This window comes from Sciurus carolinensis, chromosome 2 (genome assembly GCF_902686445.1).
Source record: "Sciurus carolinensis chromosome 2, mSciCar1.2, whole genome shotgun sequence".
Classification (NCBI taxonomy): domain Eukaryota; kingdom Metazoa; phylum Chordata; class Mammalia; order Rodentia; family Sciuridae; genus Sciurus; species Sciurus carolinensis.
The window spans coordinates 176,634,208-176,653,124 of record NC_062214.1 but is presented as its reverse complement, the minus strand read 5'-3'; the positions used below and the strand labels follow the sequence as shown (position 1 = coordinate 176,653,124).

Here is an 18,917-nt window from a genome sequence, read left to right as displayed (position 1 = left end):
CCTGAAGCTTTTGGTAGTGGAGAAGTGCATGCTGGTTGCTCTAAAGCTTTCTGTTCAACCCAGGGGGTTACTTCCCAAAGATAACACATTACCATTTCAATTCATTTTCCAGTCATTTTGTTATCCATGGGCCCTTTTCTCCTTTTCTGCATATAGATCAAATGCCAGGAAAGAAGAGAGGACCTACCCCAATTCAGAAACCACACCCCAGTCATACTCAGCCCCCTACCATCAGCCCAACCCTCCATCTTGCCAACCCCAGTGCCCCCCCAACTCCATTGTCAAAAAATAAAATAATTCAAAGAAAAAACAGCTCATAAAATAGTAAACAAAATAAAGTCAGTTTTCTTTCTTTTTTTTTTTTAAGAACAAAATGAAACTTGAGGGAAAACTTACTGGAGTTACAGTTTATCCTGATACAGTCTAGATGGGGAAAAATAAATGAAAGATGAAATTGCATCCTTCAAGGTAACAGCTGCAGACATCCAAAAACAATCAGTCCACCCTTCCGGGGACAGACACACGCAAGAAATGTGGCCATTTTATATATATATAGTATGTACAAGTTTAAGGGTGGGTGTATATGTACAGTATATTATTTAGTAAAGTTGGATACATATATATATACACACACACACATATATATATATACACATATGTATAGAGATATATACTGGTATACATATATATCCACAATAGACACCAAGCATGTTTGTTTTTTTCCAAAAGCCTATTCATTTATAGAAATTATTCCAAACCTGCACTTTGAAATATTAATTTGTTAAACTTGGAAATTAGGCAAAATTTCCCCCACCAAATGCAGATGATATTCTATTTTCCCCTATAATTTATGTTCTTAAATTTTAACTTTAGAAGTAGCATTAATGCAATTTTGGTTATTAGTGTTCCAAAGAGACATCTCACTGGTCTGACACATTGTATCATTTTTAAAAAATCGGTCCTTGAATTTTCCCAGTGCAGTATGTAACCCCTTCTCTTTATCTAAAAACAAATCCCTTCCACCCTCTCCTTAGGTCCCGAATGCTACAGAAATTTGCAAAGGCAGACTTGCCATCACCCTTAGAGGCAAGGAAAGGGTTAACACCACCTGGTCATTTCCTGTCATAAAATGGCCACTTGCAAACAGCTAACCGCACAAACACCCATCCCAGATTTTAGAGAGGTGGGGTCATTGGGTATAGGGCAAGAGGAGTTGTAGGATGTTGTCATAATCAATTGGCTTCTCTGATCACTACTGTTTCAAAGGTTCCCAGACCAACCCACTCACGAAGCCCATCTCTGTCTTCAGGCCTGAATGCCCAGGTTAAATCAGAGGCCTACAGCATTCAGGGAGAAGGCAGGGTAGGCTCGTGTGGAGGAGGTCCTAGGCACCTTTGACATCCTGCCTATGTATGTCACTCTCTGCATCTTGAGGAGAGAAAATTCTTTAGTTTTGGTTTTATTTCTTCAAATGGGAAAAAGAGGGAAGGAAAGTCTAATTGTCTTGATAACCAGGCAGGAATTCCGTGCCAGTGGTCAGAGTATTCATCATTTCATTAACCTCTACTTAGGAGTCACAGGCACACCCCATAAAAATTCCTGAGTAGAGTCAGTGGGTGTTGGTAGGGGCTTGGGCAGGAATGGCTGGAGAAACGTCTCTGTTGACAGTAGCAGCCTGTCAGACTGAATTGCAATTTGGTTGATGACGCTGGGAATTCCAACAAGAATTTGTGTAAAGCCAGACATTAAAAGGTAGAAATTAAATGATAGACAAAAGGCAGATTGGTACAAGGAAAAGTACAGGTGCCAACTGTGCTCTCCTGCTGGTGAGGGTTGATCCAGTACATTTTAGAGGAGTTGTGGAGGATAATGCCACCATTTGAATGTCCCAAAGCAAACTATTCTAATAGAGCAAGTGAAAATGGAACCAGTGGCCACCAGCAGGGAAGAGTGAAACCATGTGAAAATCCAGATAGGAACAGTTCACAATACCCAGTCATTCTGAGGGAGGAGGAGGGCAGCTTATCTGTTCCCCAGAAGAACATCTCTTGAGAAAAATCTGGGTTTGGTTTCATGCGGTTAGGTTTGTCATGTGTCGTCAACCGCAACAGAAAAGTGGGAGCAAACAGCCCTGGAGCAACCGGTACGATCACCAGACAGGGGAGGCCATGCCCCTGGGAGGATAAGGGAGAAGGGAGGGCAGGCGCAGGGAGCAGGTGGGACCTCAGCTATTGGCTGCATCTACCATCACCCAAAGCTGGAGCAAGGCCCCTTCCTGGAGTATTGAAGAGGCAGGAGAAAGAGGTGACTGGACATGCTCAGGAGAGAGGACCCAAGGAGGAGTGGGCCCCAGGCCACAAACCTAAGTTATGGCTTTCTTCTTTGGTTTCTGCGCAGCTGAGTATTTTATTGTCAGATAAGAATGTTGTGTAGGGAGAGGTGCGAGGCTGGCCTCATCCTTCTAGATCATCCAAATGGTTTCATGAGATGTGAACAGTATCTTTAAACCATGAGAGGACCTGGGTTCCTGAGACAGCAGTCAATTTGTTTATTTTAAGTCAAGACAAGAAGAATTATTCTTCTTATGATTTTTTACTTTACCTGAAGAATAAATGGTTTGGGGAGAAAAATCTACCCTGGTCTCTTTTTTACGAGTTTTGAGGCTATGGTCTTATTAGTGAGGACATGTATTTTAATGAAAAATAAGCTGGGAGAATTGGCTCAAGATGGCCGTTTCCTTTAGCTCTATCTTTGATAGCAACCAGACTTAATTCTCTGCCTTCAAAAATCCTGCCTGAGTCTTGGCATAACATTTGAGGTGTGTGTCTATGTATGCATTTGTGTGTGTGTGTGTGTGTGTGTGTGTGTGTATTTGTGCATATGTAGTGTCTGTTTTGTTTAAATCAGCTTGTTTAGTTTAGCAAATGAAGAAAAATGATCATTTTCCATATTGGTGATCTTTGGGCTGAGTGTGGAAAAGATGAATGTTTCTAAAATTTTTATGTTTTCAATAATGCATAAAACAGTAGTCAGCAAGGCTAGAGGGAGAATATCTGGAGAATTTCAATGCAGTTAACCAAACTGCATAACACGGCCCCAGAGCCTCCATCATGGAAGAAGTATTTCTGGCTTTCTGCTAAGGATCCTGAAGACTGTACCCCATGCAGGCTGCCTTTTCTGTAATGTGGCTCAATTAACTTGAGCCTAGGAAAAAAGGAGATCTCTCTCTAGCAGGTTACAAAGGTGACCATCATGAAAGCTGTTTGAAGTCATTAAGAGCATCATGTCATTGATCCACAATATAGATCTGTAGAGGTAACAGATAATCCATGATGATCTAGCAGCTTAAAGACAGGAGTTATAGTCCCAGAACCAACTTTTTATATAAGCTTTAAAAAGTCATATTTCTTGCTTTGTTTCACATCTGTAAAAGTAAACATAAAAACACTTTTGTGATTTATCTCACAAAATTATTAAGATATTAAAATAAGACAAGGTCTCTTAAATCTTTAAATATACTATAATAATGAAATACTGTTATTGTATTTTTTTAATAATCAAGGAGCAAAATATGGTTGATCAGTAGCCAACCTCACAACTTCTGAAAACAGGTTGTGTGATGCAGGATACTCTTCTATGGTATATGCTATTACCATATATGGCTGTTTTCAGAAAACAAAGTCCTTAGAAAACCCTAGTTTTCTTGGTAGGTAGCAGATAAGTTACATCAAAGGAACATATACTAGGCTTTTTTTATCATGAGCTTGTATAGGTAAGCAATTTGAAATAAATAGGAATATCATCTGTACATATACTATAAAACCAAAATATCTGAAATGCAATAAGAGAACAAAGTGAACAAAATGATCATTTGAATTTTGGGGGACTGCTTGGGAATGCAAACTTTGCTTGCAGATGTTTTCTTTCATAACTAAGGAAAAAGGATATGTGAATTTGTGGCAGAAAGAAAAAAAAAACTTATGAAATTGTATCTTTAGGAGACAGAGTAGAACAACATTTGAACCAAGCCTGAATCTGAGAAGGTACAGGTTCACAGGCACAAACAATTTAAATTTAACTTCCCAATGTAAGGTTTGAAATAAAGTTAAACTCTAAACAGCAATTGTGATGAACCATACCCTTCAGGGAAAAATAAAATCATGACTGCTTTTGGAGGAACACTGTGCTCTCCAGGGAGGGACTAACTCTCTTTTGCCCAAGATGTTTTAACTTTGGATGAGTTAGATGGATAGTGTGCTGAAAGAAACCAAAAGACCAAATTCTTTAAGAAAAGCACATCTCCCAGATTTTGGTCGCAGTTTAAAATAGAAAAGTTATGCTTCTAGGAATACACATGGAGTCTGTGACTAACTCTGAGTGTGCATGAGTGCGAGTGTGTGAGATTCCAACTCTTCCTTTGGTGGCACATCCCCTTTTATCCCTCCCTTTGTCCTGTTTTTTTTTTTTTTTTTTTCCTCCTAAGATGTGAGACTTGTCATGGTTGACTTTCTAATCTTTACAAAACAACATCTAATAAGAAAAGCAAGTTGTGTTTCATGGCACAGGGTTACTCCCCCAGGGTCCCATGCGGCTGAATCATCCTCATGGGCACATCCCTCTTTGATTTTGAACTAGAGGCAGAGATAAAAATTGTCTTCGTCTTCTTTTTCTATGAGCTATGTAGGGGATTTGTCTGTCTGTTTTGTGTTTCTGGTTTTGCTTTTGTGTTTTATCTCTTCTGCTGTTTTCCAGAGTAGTAGGTGATCAGTAGCTAGTGGTTGGTTTTAGGTAATATGCACCTAAGCTGGTCTGTTTAAGGTGGGGAGGATGGTGTACAGAAGGGAAGGTGGGAGGGACAGGGGTATGCCAGCCCCTGTAGGCTGCTCAGTACTCTCTGTTCACAAGGCTGTTTGCAATGCGGGCCGCAGGCTTTGGGCCTTTGAAGGGTTGAATACCATCTTTTGATTTACCATGGTTGATGATTGGGAGGATTGGAAACTCAAGAACACACATGAAAAGATCCAGCAAAAGAGAACGACAAAACCTAAAATAACCAAACACATATGTACACAAAAGAAAACCAAGAAACACAGTGACTACTGAAATCAAATGAGGTCGGGCAAGAAAAAGGGCACAGTGTTGTAAAAGCTGCAAATGAGAAGGAGACAACAACAAAAAAAGACATAACTAAATAAGCCACTTCTCAAAACAGTCCTCTGTGCACTAGAGATTTCAGAATTACAGTGTAGGCATTTTGCAGGTTTGAGGAGTTGACCTGACAGCAGACAGGACTGGTATGAATTCAAAGTCCCACCTTCCCACCAGGCTGTTTTGGACTTCCAGGGTCTTGAATCTAGTACATTTGTCCATCATGTCGTCCCTGGACCTTTAGCAAGATGCTCCATTAAAATCTTTATAAAGATTATATATCCAAACATATACTACACAGACAAATAAATCCATTTAGCTTGGAAAGTTTAGACTCAGCTATAACACTAATCCTCTCAGCACTGGGCATTGACTTTCTGCTGAGTTGAAAGAGCAGAAATAATGGTTGGTGGGTTGTTCCCTTCCAAACCCCAGGCCCCCATTCTCCACTGAAGATCCATTAAAATCCAGTAAAGAGAGTAAATAGCAGGAGAGAATACGAGGCCACAGAAGAATTTCTACAATATTCATCACAGGTATCTGTAGTGAAAGAATAGATCCTGTCCTAAGAGAACTACAAATCTGAGGTTGCCATAGTTTTTCAAATCTATGGTAAAATTGATATTCATTGTACAGAATTTATGGGTAATAATGTGAGGTCATGACCTTTACCAAAAAGGCTGCTGAGATGTGGTTCAGAGTGTCAGGAAGGAAAGTGGGTTCATTATCAGAGGCCACATTTTCCTTCCACATGTCAGAGTCTCTCAACTTAGGGAACCATATTTTCCATGAGACCAAAGAAATAATCTGACTTGTCTCTCTAGGAAAAAGAATCAGGAGACCTCATTATCTCTAGGGCTAACAGAATTCTTAGTCTGAAGTTTTCTGGAGCTAGCGTGATGTGCCTCTCATCCTGTGCCTGTCCTTAGTCCTCTTAAACCCCACCCCCTCATTTTGCCTCTTCTCCTGACCCATTTGTGCCCTTGGTGTTGACTGTTTTGAGTGGTGACCAAGGAATTGGACTTAATGGGAATATGATTGATCAAAAGATGGACCAAAGTAGCGTGTTTTACACAAAGCTAAACGATTTCAAAAAACCAAGAACGGAAACTTAAAAACAAATTATCTAGTAAAGAAACCACCACTGTCAGAAACCAGAAATTGACATCAAAACCTCATGCAGAAACAAGGAGAAGGTTTTTGTTGCTGTTGGGTTTTATCCTTCGTCTATTAAACAAGAGGTGAGCAGCTAACTTTCAAGAAACACAAAGAATTCAATCAAACCAATGAAAATCAGAAAAGAAAGGGAAGACAAGCCCAAACAGAGTAGCAGAGGGTCCTTCATACGATACCTAAGTTAACCATGAGCTTGACGCGACCCCCATCGAGCTCCAGGCGCAGAGTATCAGCAGAGTCCCTGGAGGTAGTAGCCACCAGGAGCCCGTAGGCTCGCTGGGACATGAAGCGGAAGGACACGTCCTCAGCCTCAGTGTGCATGACCATGGGCATGATGATCTTCATGTACATGCTGCCATCGTAGCTCAGGATGGACGCCTCTGCCAAAGAAGAGTGGAGGAGACTGTTAACATGAAGGATGCTATATTTTCACATATCCCTTTGCATCCAAGTTAAGGAGAGAGGGATTTGCAGCCAGGGGATGAGTGTTTGATAGACTTCCATTGTCGCTATCTTTTACCTGTGTGACCTTGGGCAGACAGCCTAATTTCTGAGGCTCTGTTTACTCATTTGCAAAAGGCCTTTGACAGCTCTAGTATATGTGTTAGGATGCTCACAGACTCGCCAAGGGTACCAAATTGAATGGTGGATGTGAAGGTATTTAGCAAAAGAGAAAATACACCCACAAATAGTAGTAATTGTAATGCTGGATGTTGTGGTTGAAGGAAAAACATGCTCAGTGAAATAAGCCAATCCCCAAAAAACAAAGGCCGAATGTTTTCCCAGATAAGTGGATGATGATTCATAATGGGGGTCAGGGGGTGGGGGGGCTGGAGAAGAATGGAGGAGCTTTAGATTACGTAGAGGGAAATGAGAGAAAGGAGGGGGGTGGGGATAAGAAAGATGGTGGAATGAGACAGACATCATTGCCTATGTACATGCATGACTACATGAATGATAGGAATCTACATAGATGTATGCCTAACCATAGAAATGAAAAGTTGTACCCCATTTGTGTACAATGAATCAAAACGCAGTCTTTAAAAATAAAAATAAAAAAATTAAAACATTTTCTACACAGTTATGTCTAATGGCTACCTACTATTTCACTTTCATGGTCTAAGTAACTATTCTTATTGTTGAACATTATAAAATTAAGAGTAAGTTGGCATCAATGAATGTGAGTATCTGCAGTAGTTCAGATATAATGGCCAGAGGCTTACTCATTAGTACTTCTGCTTACAAGAACTATTTATAATGTGAAATTTCACATCTCTGGAGTGAATTTTTTTTTATAAAGTAACACTCATTAAAATAAAAAGTCTATGTTTCTTAAAAATAAACTCTGCAAATCCCTGTAAGTATTTTCATCGAGAATAGGAGGAGAGCAGACATTTATAACCACTTGAGCAAACAGATTTGGCCAGAGAGCTTCTGGAGGGAGGAACAGGCAGCAGCAGCAGGCTGGTGCGCATAACATCCCTCATGGCCAGGCCCTGTGAGAGATGTTCAGCCCATTCAGAGAAGATTGAGAGAGCTAGAGCTAGAGCAAGAACAATAAAAAGTTAATGGTACCCGTGGGAAACTCATTTTGCTTGTATTCAAACAGAACTTCTGTAAGTAATAGAAGGAACACTTGTACTTGATATATCCTTCGGTACTAGCATGTTGTTTAGAAGAATTCCACCCCCACCCTCATATGTTATTGCAGCGCTATCGTGTGGGTTTATTGTTTCTGTTTTCAAACAAGAAAACCAAAACTCTTAGAAGGATGTGTTATCATTCCAAAATCACACGGTGTAGATTGTGACCTATAATACCTCATACCAAGTCTGTTTTATAACACCATGATGCTCAACATGTAAAGTTTAAAATTTAATCATCCATTCAGCAAATATCTTCAGAGAACCAGGAAGAAACTATCATTCCAGTCCCATGAAGCCAGCCTGTCACTGGGCTCAACATCTGGCACTGAGTATGTTCTTTATTAAATATTTGCTGCTATCAAATAATTGCTACCTACATGTACTGTAGTGAAAACACAGATGAAACAAAGTCCTTGTGCTAAAGATAGACATATCATGTACAAATAACTTTATGAACACAAAAATAGTTAAATAACAAAGGAGAGGTACAAAATGTCAGTGATGGCATTCAGAAGAGTCTGAGCAGGTCTTGGGAGATGGGTGGGATTTGTGATGAGAGAAATGAGGGCATCACATTTGACAGGAAGACTAGATAGCACCTCTAAAGGCATAAAGAAAGAAAGAAGGGGGGTTCTCAGATAATTGCAAACAATTCAATTTAACAAAAACGTAAGGTGTATATTTGGAGAAGTAGAGCTGGCTTCCTGTATTCACAGATTCCACACTATGGATTCAACCATCCTTGGAATAAAATTATTTGTAAAAATTTTACATGTGCTTAGTGTGTACAGGCTTTTTCTTATTATTATTTCCTAAAAAATATAGTACAATAACTATTTACATAGAATTTACAGTGTAAGTGGTATTATAAGCAATATCATCTATAAGAGGATATGTGATGGTTATATGCAAATACTCTGTCATTTTATATAAATACTTCAGCATCTGTTGATCTTGGTATCCACTAGGGTTCTGGAGCCAATCCTCCATGGATACAGAAGAGAAATCATCTGTGACAGTATTTACAGAAGTCATCAGAGATTGGAATAAAATTAATGGGCTTTGGGAGACCCTAGGAAGTAAGGGAGTAGTTGAGATTTTGAGAAGGTACTATGATACGTTCATTTGTATACTGTGGGCCAGGCACTCTTTTAGGTGTTGAGGACATAACAATGAAGAAAGAAATATCCCTGCCTGAAAGTACAGAAGGAATTGAAACAGGAGGAGAGAGGAGGCAGAGAGACCACATGGAGGTTCCTGAAACACCCTGCCCTACTTACATAACACACAAAAGGTTCACGAAAAGTAATGTAAAGGCATCTGCTCAAATTCCTGGAAAGCAACCATCTCTAGGGTGAAACCCAGGCCATGCTAATAGATGTACATTACAGTTTACAAACTCTAAGGGGAAAACAGATAACAGTTGTAGGCATTTTCACAATAAAAGGCATATCATGAAGATCTGTTCTTAGATGGGAAACATAATCTAAATTTAACACATGCTCCAGATGTGAAAGAAACAATTTTACTTAGGGGAAGAGCAGAATCAAAAGAAGGTTAAAAATGGTACCTAACATTTATTGAACACCTGCTGTTTTCTTGGTGCTTTCTAGAACTTAACATGCATTAGTCTGAGGGTGTTTTTCAAGATGGCAGAATAGACGAGGTTGCATTCCTGGTTGCTCCATGGCATGAAACCAAGAAAGCAGACAGCTTCTTTGCAAGGTAGGTGAACAAAAAATGGGGGAGGGACTTTACTGGAATTTAAAACTGGATTTTCAAAGCAGAACAAGGGACAGAGAACGTTGGATGTAATAAAATTTAAAAAAATCCCCAGCAGCACAGCTGCTGCTGTGACTGGGCCAGAAGCATAAGCCAAAGCAGTCCCTCTGTGAGCATAGGAGAGGATAAGGGAATTAAAGGAACCTGTATTTTTGGGAGGCCCAAGGTATGTCGAGGTGAGGAGCATTTACAGATCAAGAACATTGTCCAACAAACCTAAAAGATGCACTCCATGATATCTGTGTGCAGGTAAAGAAGCTACCATCTCTCCTGGCAGCATTCAGAGGACAAAGGAAAGGATTATTTGGAAGCAGTGGCATGGGGGCTGGCAGCTGAGGGAGCCAATTCCTGGCAAACCCAAGTTGAGCCTGAAATACAGGCCCAGTAAACACACACCACCGCATGACATAAAATGTGCTTCAGTGAACAGGAGAAAATCAAATGTGGAGAGAGGTTTATGCAAGGGACAACTGGTCACAATCCCCCCCCCCGCCCGCCACCTTTCCAAACAACCTGCTTGCAAGACCAGCTTGGAGAGACATATCTAGATGGGAAATCAGAAGATTTGGAGACTGAACCTGAGACCAGGAAACGTGGGGTATGAAGGTGACATAAGGAACTAAGAATTGGCTCCACCACCACATGAGTGGAAACCAAGGGAGATCCCTGGGTTACAGTCTTCCAGCATGGACCAGCAACTACCGAGTACTGGAGTTCAAATCAGATCAACTGATTTAAAATCTCCAGGCCAATTGGTATTCAATGAAGAGCCTGAAGCCTGCCTAAGCCTAAACCTTGCCTCCAGAAATTGTGCCTCTGGGATTACCTTTCTTACTCCAGCAATCCAGAGTTTAGAGCACACTCTCCCGATAACCCTACCTAAACTACTGAAAAGAGAAACTGAGAATATTTTGAACTCTGACAGAAAGAATTCTTTAACTTCTCATCAAGACTTTTTTCTTTTTTTTTTCCTGGTTTTTTTTTTTTTTTTTTAATTCTTTTTCTCTGTTTAATTGTGACCTTGGTGGTATATAGATAGTTATACATTTTCATACTTATCTTTTTTCTCATTTGTAGCATTTTTGAGACCAATTATTTTTCATGGATTAGTTTTTTTGTGAACTTGGTTGTTTTATTAGTATATTTTAGTTTTGTTTTATATGCCTTTATATTTAATTTTTATTTTTAATTTTTAAATTTTTTTACTACATATATATATGTATGTGTGTGTATATGTATGTATCTATATTTCTCCTACCTGTTTCCTGTGAGTCTCTCTTTTCTTTGACTAACAGCCAATCTCTATTGTTCTATCTTTAACTCTTCCTTTAATTTTTTACATCTGTCTTCTCTCCTCCTCCCTCACTATCATCACTTCCCTCTTGTATCACTTCTGTTATCTCCCTGACCACCATTTGAACTTGTAAACCCTTTTCCAAACTTGCTGTTTTTATTGTAGGCCATAACTGATCATATAATTTCTGTTTATTGTGGTAATTAATATTGTAGACATCATAGTGGAGCTATTTGGTTTAATGCTGTTTATTGTTTGTGTTGGTTTTTGTTATTATTTTTCTCCCCCTAAACAGTAAGGTACTAGAAACATAAGAGACACTATAAGTCCACAGGGTAGAAACTTGACTGTCTCAGATTCATACTGTTAGATGGACAGACACATAAACAACATGAAAAAACAAGGGAACAAATCGCCCCATACAAACCAAGATACTCCAATAACAGAATCCATCAACACCATAGTGGAAGAAATGTCAGAGAAGAAGTTTAGAATGTGCAACATTAAACTGATCTACAAAGTAAAGGATGGTATAAAGAATGAAATCAGAGAGAAAGTACAAGAAGTGAAAGATCACTTCAATGAAGAGGCAGAGATTCTGAAAAAATACCAAACAGAAAGAAATGAAGGAAACAATAAACCAAATTAAAAAGTCAGTAGAAAGCATTACCAATAGACTAGACCATGTGGAAGACAGAACCTCAGGCAATAAAGACAAAATATATAAATATTGAAAATAGAGTTGACTACAGAGAGAAGATTTTAAGATGTTAAGAATTATGAGACAACATGAAAAGATCAAATTTAAGATTTATCAGGATAAATGAAGACTTGGAGATACAAACAAAAGCATGTACAATCTTTTCAGTGACACAATATCAGAAAATTTCCCAAAATCTAAACAATCAAATGGAAAAATCAAATACAAGAGGCTTACAGGACCCCAAATGTACAAAATTACAACAGACCCTCAACCAAGTCATATTATAATGAAAATATCTAGCATACAGAATAAGGGAGAATGTTAGAGGCTGCGAAAGAAAAATATAAAATTATGTATGGGGGAAACCAATTTGGATATCAGCTGATTTCTCAATTCAGACCCTCAAAGCTAGGAGGTGTTGGAATAACATACACCAAGCTCTAAAAGAAAATGAATGCCAACCAAGAATCCTACATCCAGAAAAATTAAGCTTCAGATATGAAGATGAAATAAAAACCTTCCATGATAAACAAAAGTTAAAAGAATTCACAACTAGAAAGCCTACACTATATTCTCAAAAAATATTCTATGAATATGAAATGAAAAAAAGTGAAAACCAGCAAAGGGAGTAACTACACTAGAGGAACAGTCAAAGGAGAAACTAATTAAAATTAAACACTAGAAATAAACCCAAATGTACAGAAATACAAATCATATCTCAGTAATAACCATGAACATTAATGGTCTCAACTTATCAATCAAAAGACATAGACTGGTAGATTGGATTAAAAAACAAGACCCAACAATATGCTGTCTCCAAGAAACTCACCTCATAGGCAAAGACTTCCACAGACTGAAGATAAAGGATGGAAAAAAGCATATCACTCACATGGATCACATAAATGAGCAGAGGCTTCCATCCTCATATCAGATAAAGTAAACTTCAAGCCAAAGTTAATCAGAATGGACAAAGAAGGGCATTTCTTACTGTTTAAGGGAATTATACATCAACAAATACATAACAATCATATATTTATGCACCATTGGAGCAACTAAGTACATCAAACAAATCCTTCTAAATTTCAAGAATCAAACAGACCACAACACAAAAAATACTGGGTGACTTTAACACACCTCTCTTACTACTGGATAGGTTCTCCAAACAAAAACAAAACAAAGAAACTACAGAACTAAATAATACAATCAATAACTTTGACTTAACAGATAAATATAGACTATGTCATTCATCAAGGAGCGAATACACTTTCTTCTCAGTAGTACATGGATCCTTCTCTAAAATAGCCCATATCTTGTGCCACAAAACAACTCTTAATAAATACAAAAAAAAAAAAAATAGAAATACCCTGCATTCCATCAGATCATAATGGAATGAAATTAGAAATTGAAGATAAAATAAAAAATAGAAGATACTCTAATACCTGGAGACTAAATAATACACTATTGAATGAAGAATTAATAGCAGAAGAAATCAGGGATGAAATTTAAAAAATACTTAGAGGTAAATGAGAATAGTGATATAATGTATCAAAATCTCTGGGATGCTATGAAGGCAGTGCTAAGAGGAAAGTTCATTGCATTGAGCTCATTCATTAAAAAAATAGAAAGTTAATGAACAAATGACCTAATATTACATCTCAAAGTCCTAGATAAAGAAGAACAAATCAACACCAAAAGCAGAAGAGGACAGGAAATAATTAATATCAGAACTGAAATCAATGAAATTGAAAGAAAAGAAACAATTTTAAAAATTGACAGGACAAATAGTTGGTTTTTGAAAAAAAAATTAAAACTGATAAACCCTTATTCACACTAACAAAAAGAGAGTAAACTCAAAAGTACTAAAATTCATGATGAAAAAGGAAATATAATGGATACTTCTGAAATAAAGAAGATAATCAGAAACTATTTTGAAAATTTATATTCCAATAAAAGAGAAAATATTGAAGACATTGACAAATTTCTTGAGACATATGACCTACCCATACTAAATCAGGAGGACATACACAATTTAAACAGATCAGTTTTAAGCAGTGAAATAGAAGACACCATTAAAAGTCTACCAATTAAGAAAAGTCCAGAACCAGACAGATTCTCAGCTGAGTTCTATAAGACCTTCAAAGAAGAATTAACACATTGCTAATTGTTAATACTCCTCAAAGTATTCCATGATATAGAAACATGAGGGAACACTTCCAAACGCATTATATGAAGCTAATATCACCCTGATACCAAAACTGGACAAAGACACATCAAGGAAAGAAAACTTTAGACCAATATCCCTGATGAATGCAGACACAAAAATCCTCAATAGAATTCTGGAAAGTCACACACAAAAACATTATAACAACCCCAACACGACCAAGTGGGGTTCATCCCAGGGATACAAGGTTGGTTCAACACATGAAAATTAACAAATATAATTAATCACATCAACAGACTTAAAGATAAGAATCATATGATCATCTCAATAGATGCAGAAAAAGCATTTGAGAAAATACAGCACCCCTTCATGTTAAAAACACTAGAAAAACTAGGAATAGTAGGAACATACCTCAACATTTTAAAAGCTATATATGCTAAACTCAAGGCCAATATCATTCTAAATGGAAAAAAAAAATGAAAGCATTCCCTCTAAGAACTGGAAAAGACAAAGAAGCCCTCTTTTGCCACTTTTATTCAACATTGTCCTTGAAACTCTAGCCAGAGCAATTAGACAGAAGGAAGAAATTCAAGGGATACCAATAGGAAAAGAACTCAAACTATCACTATTTGCTGACAACATGATTCCATATTTAGAAGATTCAAAAAATCCCACCAAAAAACTTCTAGAACTAATAAATGAATTCAGCAAAGTAGCAGGATATAAAATAAACACCCATAAATCAAATGCATTCCTATATATCAGTAATGAATCCACTGAAAGAGAAATTAGGAAAACTACCCCATTCACAATAGTCTTAAAAAATTTTTGGGAATCAATCTAACAAGTGTGAAAGACCTCTACACTGAAAACTACAGAACACTAAAGAAAGAAATTGAAGAATAGCTTTGAAGATGGAAAGATCTCCCATATTCTTGCTTAGACAGAATTAACATTGTCAAAATGGCCATACTACCAAAAGCTCTATACAGATTTAATGTAGTTCCTATTAAAATCCCAATGGCATTCTTCATAGAAATAGAAAAAAGCAATCATGAAAATTTATTTAGAAAAATAAGAGACCCAGAATTTCCCAAGCAATCCTTAGCAAGAAAAGTGAAGCAGGAGGTATCACAATACTATACCTTATATTATACTACAGAGCCATAGTAACAAAAAAATGGCACGGGGTTGGCACCAAAATAGACCCATAGACCAATAACGCAGAATAGAAGATACAGAGACAAACTCACATAAATACAATTACCTCATACGAGACAAAGGCACCAAAATCATACATTGGAGAAAAGATAGCCACTTCAACAAATGGTGCTGGGAAACTGGAAATCCATATGCAGTAAAATGAAATTAAACCCCCTATCTCTCACCATACATGAAACTCAATTCAAAGTGGATCAAAGACTTAGGCACTAAAACAGAGATCCTACACCTAATAGAAGAAGAAATAGGTCCACATCTCCACCATGTCAGCTTAGGAACTGACTTCCTTAACAAGACTCATAATGCACAAGAAGTAAAATCAAGAATCAATTAATGGGATGGAATCAAACCAAAACGCTTCTTCTCAGCAAAGAAAACAATCAATAACATGAAGAGAGCCTATAGAACGGGAGAAAATCTTTACCTCAGATACAGCAAGAATCTTCAGAATATATAAAGAACTCAAAACACCTGTCACCAAAAAACCAAATAACCCAGTCAATACAAGGGCTAAGGAACTGAACAGACACTTCACCGAAAAAATATAATCAATCAACAAATACATGAAAAAAATGTTCAACCTCTCTTGCATTTAGAGAAATGCAAATCAAAACCCCACCGAGATTCCATCTCATTCTAGTCAGAGTGGCAAATATCAAGAATACAAGCAACAATAAATGTTGGCAAGGACATAGGCAAAAAAGTACACTCATACATTGTTGGTGGAATAGGGGATTGGCGCTACCACTATGGAGGTTCCTCAGACAACTTGGAATGGAACCACCATTTGACCCAGCTATCCCATGCCTCAGTTTATACCCAAAGGTCTTAAAGTCAGCATACCACTGTGACACAGTCACATCAATGTTTATAGCAGCTCGATTCACAACAGCTAAACTATGTAACCAACCTAGGTGCCCTTCAACAAATGAATGGATAAAGAAACTCTGGTATATTTACACAGTGGAAGATTACTCAACCTTAAATAAGAATGAAATTATGGCATTTTCTGGTAAATGAATGGAACTGGTGACTATCATGCTAAGTGAAATAAGTCAATCCCAAAGAATGAAAGGCTGAATGTTTTCTCTGATATGTGGATGCTAATTCACAAAGTGGGGTGGTGCCTAGGGAAGAATCCAGGTACTTTGGATTAAACAAAGGGGAGTAAAGGGAGGGGAGTGTATAAGGGGGTAGGAATGATAGATTGAATCAGACATTATTACCCGATGTGCAAATATGATTACAGGACCTATGTAAGTCTTTATCATGTACAACCAGAAGAATGAGAAGTTATATTTCATTTATGTATGATGTGTCAAAATGCATTCTACTGTCATGTATAACTAATGAAAATAAATTAAAAATTTTAAAAAAGAAGTCACTTATTCCTCAAGAAGATCATGAGGAAGACATTACTATTTTACTTTATAAATACCAGGTCAGACAGCTAATTATTGGCAGACATAAGAACTGAATGCAGGCAGTGTGATTCTCAAGGCTGTCTGCTTAATCATCTACCGTATGGGAGAGCTATGCCAGGAATGTGGCCATGCTTCTATCAGCAATGTACATCAATAATACTTAGGGAGGCGGGTGTATGTGTGCATAGATAGACACAGATGCCATTATTTAAACTTGTATAATTTTTATAAACATATAAATCTTCACAAACACCATAATGCATACATTCCTATCATTTCATATAAATATGCACAAGGTCTGTGAATTTGTGTAATTACATATGCCACCAGTTGTCATTACACACCTTCTCCCATACACAATCACACATATGTAGACTCCTCTTCAAGAGACATTAGGATAACAAATGTGCCATGAAATTGTTTTGATGTATTCAACTTAAATACATCCACAATTAATGTCTATTTTTGTTCTTTCTGGATATGTGTAGTGCAGAACATACATATAAATGAATGCATCATTTTTATTTTATTGGAAGTATTAGAGAATAAATATAGGGTGAGTATGAAGTTAAACAGTTAATGGTTTGAAATCAAGTGTATATCCCAATGTGTGCATCTCTGGGCATTCTATAATTAACCCAATATTTTTAAGGGGAGGGTGATGAAGCAGAAAATTTAATATAGGAGTCAGCTGACACAAAATCCATTCCTTGAATTCATATGAATTTGCTTAAAAGATTTCAAATGCAAGAATTGCCATGAATAGAATCCTGCATTTAGTGGAAAAATAAGCCTCATAAGGAAAAGTTATTCAATATAAATCTATCAGGGTGTTGACTACTGATAGTCCACATCATGGGATGTCCATACCATGGTACCTAGTAGCTACCTGATGTTGGTCATCTTTTTATTCTTAATTCTTCCTTTTGTCTTAATTGAATATTTTCTAGCATACCATTTTAATTCCTTTAATGATTTTTAACTATACTTTTGAGCCACTATCTTACAAGTTGCTCTAATGTTTACAACATGTTTCTTAATTTTCCAGAATCCATTTCATCTTATACCAATTCCACTTTTCTTTACTCTTTGGTACTGGGGATCAAACTAACTACCACTGAGCTATGTCCCCAACCTAAAATATAGAAACTATACTCCTACACAGCTCTCTTCCTTTCCTCCTTATTTGTGTTATTATTTATATTATACATTACAAACCAAATAATATATATTGCTATAATGATTACCTTGGAAAAACATGTTTATTTAAGAAGCTAAGAGGAGGAAGGAGATCTCTGCTTACAGAGTTTCTTTTTTAATTAAGCTTATTATTTACCATCTCTGACATTCTTAATTTCTTCTTGTGGTTTCAAGTTACCATCTGGTATCATTTCCTTTTTCCAATATAGCTTCATTCATTTGGGTTTTATTGCCAAATATATGTCAATTCTATATGTTATAAGCACAATACAATTTTATAGATATTGTTTTATGCATTTGCTTTTAAAATCATTTAAGGAAAAAAACAGGTAATTATACTGTCTTTTATCATTACCTACACAGTTACCTTTATTGGAGTTCTTTGGCTTTTTTTTTTTTTGTATAAATTGAAATTAATGTGTGCTGTCATTTCCTTTAAAAAAGCTTGAAGTTCTTTCAGTAGTTCTTGTAAGGTAAGTGTGCTAGCAATGTGTTCTCTGTTTTAGTTTGTTTGGGGATGTCTTTATTTCATCTTCATTTTTTTGAAAGACAGTTTTGCTGGATATAGGCTTACTTTACTGATAGTTATTTTTCTTTCATCACATTGATCATCATCCCATTGCCTTTGGCTCCATTGTTCCTGAAGAGATGTCAGCTGTTAGTTGCATTGTGGTGCCCTTGGATATGATGAATATTGTTTTCCTGCTGCTGCTTTCAAGACTTTGTAATTTACTTTCAACATCTTTATTATAAAATATCTGGATGTATTTGGTTGGATCTCTTTGGTTGGACTTCTTGGATGTCAAGGTTAGTGTTTTTCATCAAATTTGGGAAGTCTTCAGACATAATTTGAACATTTCCTCTGCCCCTTTCTCTTTCTCCTTTCCCCCAGGTTTTCCCATTATATGGGCATTGGCAAACTTAAAGGTACCCCTACATTTCTCAGAAACTCTATTTATATTTATTAATTATTTCTTTCATTCAGATTACATAATCTCTATTGATATATCTTCAAATTGATTCTTTTGCCAACTCGAAGCTACTGTTGAGCCCCTCTAGTGAATTTTTCATTATACACACACGCACACACCAGGGATTGAACCCAGGGGTGCTTAACCACTGATCCACAACCCCAGCCCTTTTTAAAAAATTTTTAAAATTT

General features: G+C 37.0%; 1 protein-coding gene across 10 annotated transcripts in view; it reads right to left on the bottom strand.

Moving 5' to 3' along the window:
* The window catches only part of Nrxn3 (neurexin 3), a 1,546,128-nt gene that overhangs the window by 937,999 nt on the left and 589,212 nt on the right, over nt 1-18,917 (bottom strand). For 7 of the 10 annotated variants that reach the window (XR_007107214.1, XR_007107215.1, XM_047541186.1 and 4 more), the window contains exons 10-11: nt 6,501-6,704; nt 397-423 (exon numbers count right to left, since the gene is read on the bottom strand). Coding sequence is in view for 6 of the 10 variants with exons in the window: in XM_047541186.1 (XP_047397142.1) it covers nt 397-423; nt 6,501-6,704 (231 nt within the window). In the remaining 4 variants the exon portion in view is untranslated. Of the gene's footprint in view, nt 1-396; nt 424-6,500; nt 6,705-18,917 lie in introns of those variants that run through there. The other 3 variants (XR_007107216.1, XM_047541185.1, XM_047541190.1) reach the window with 2 other exon arrangements.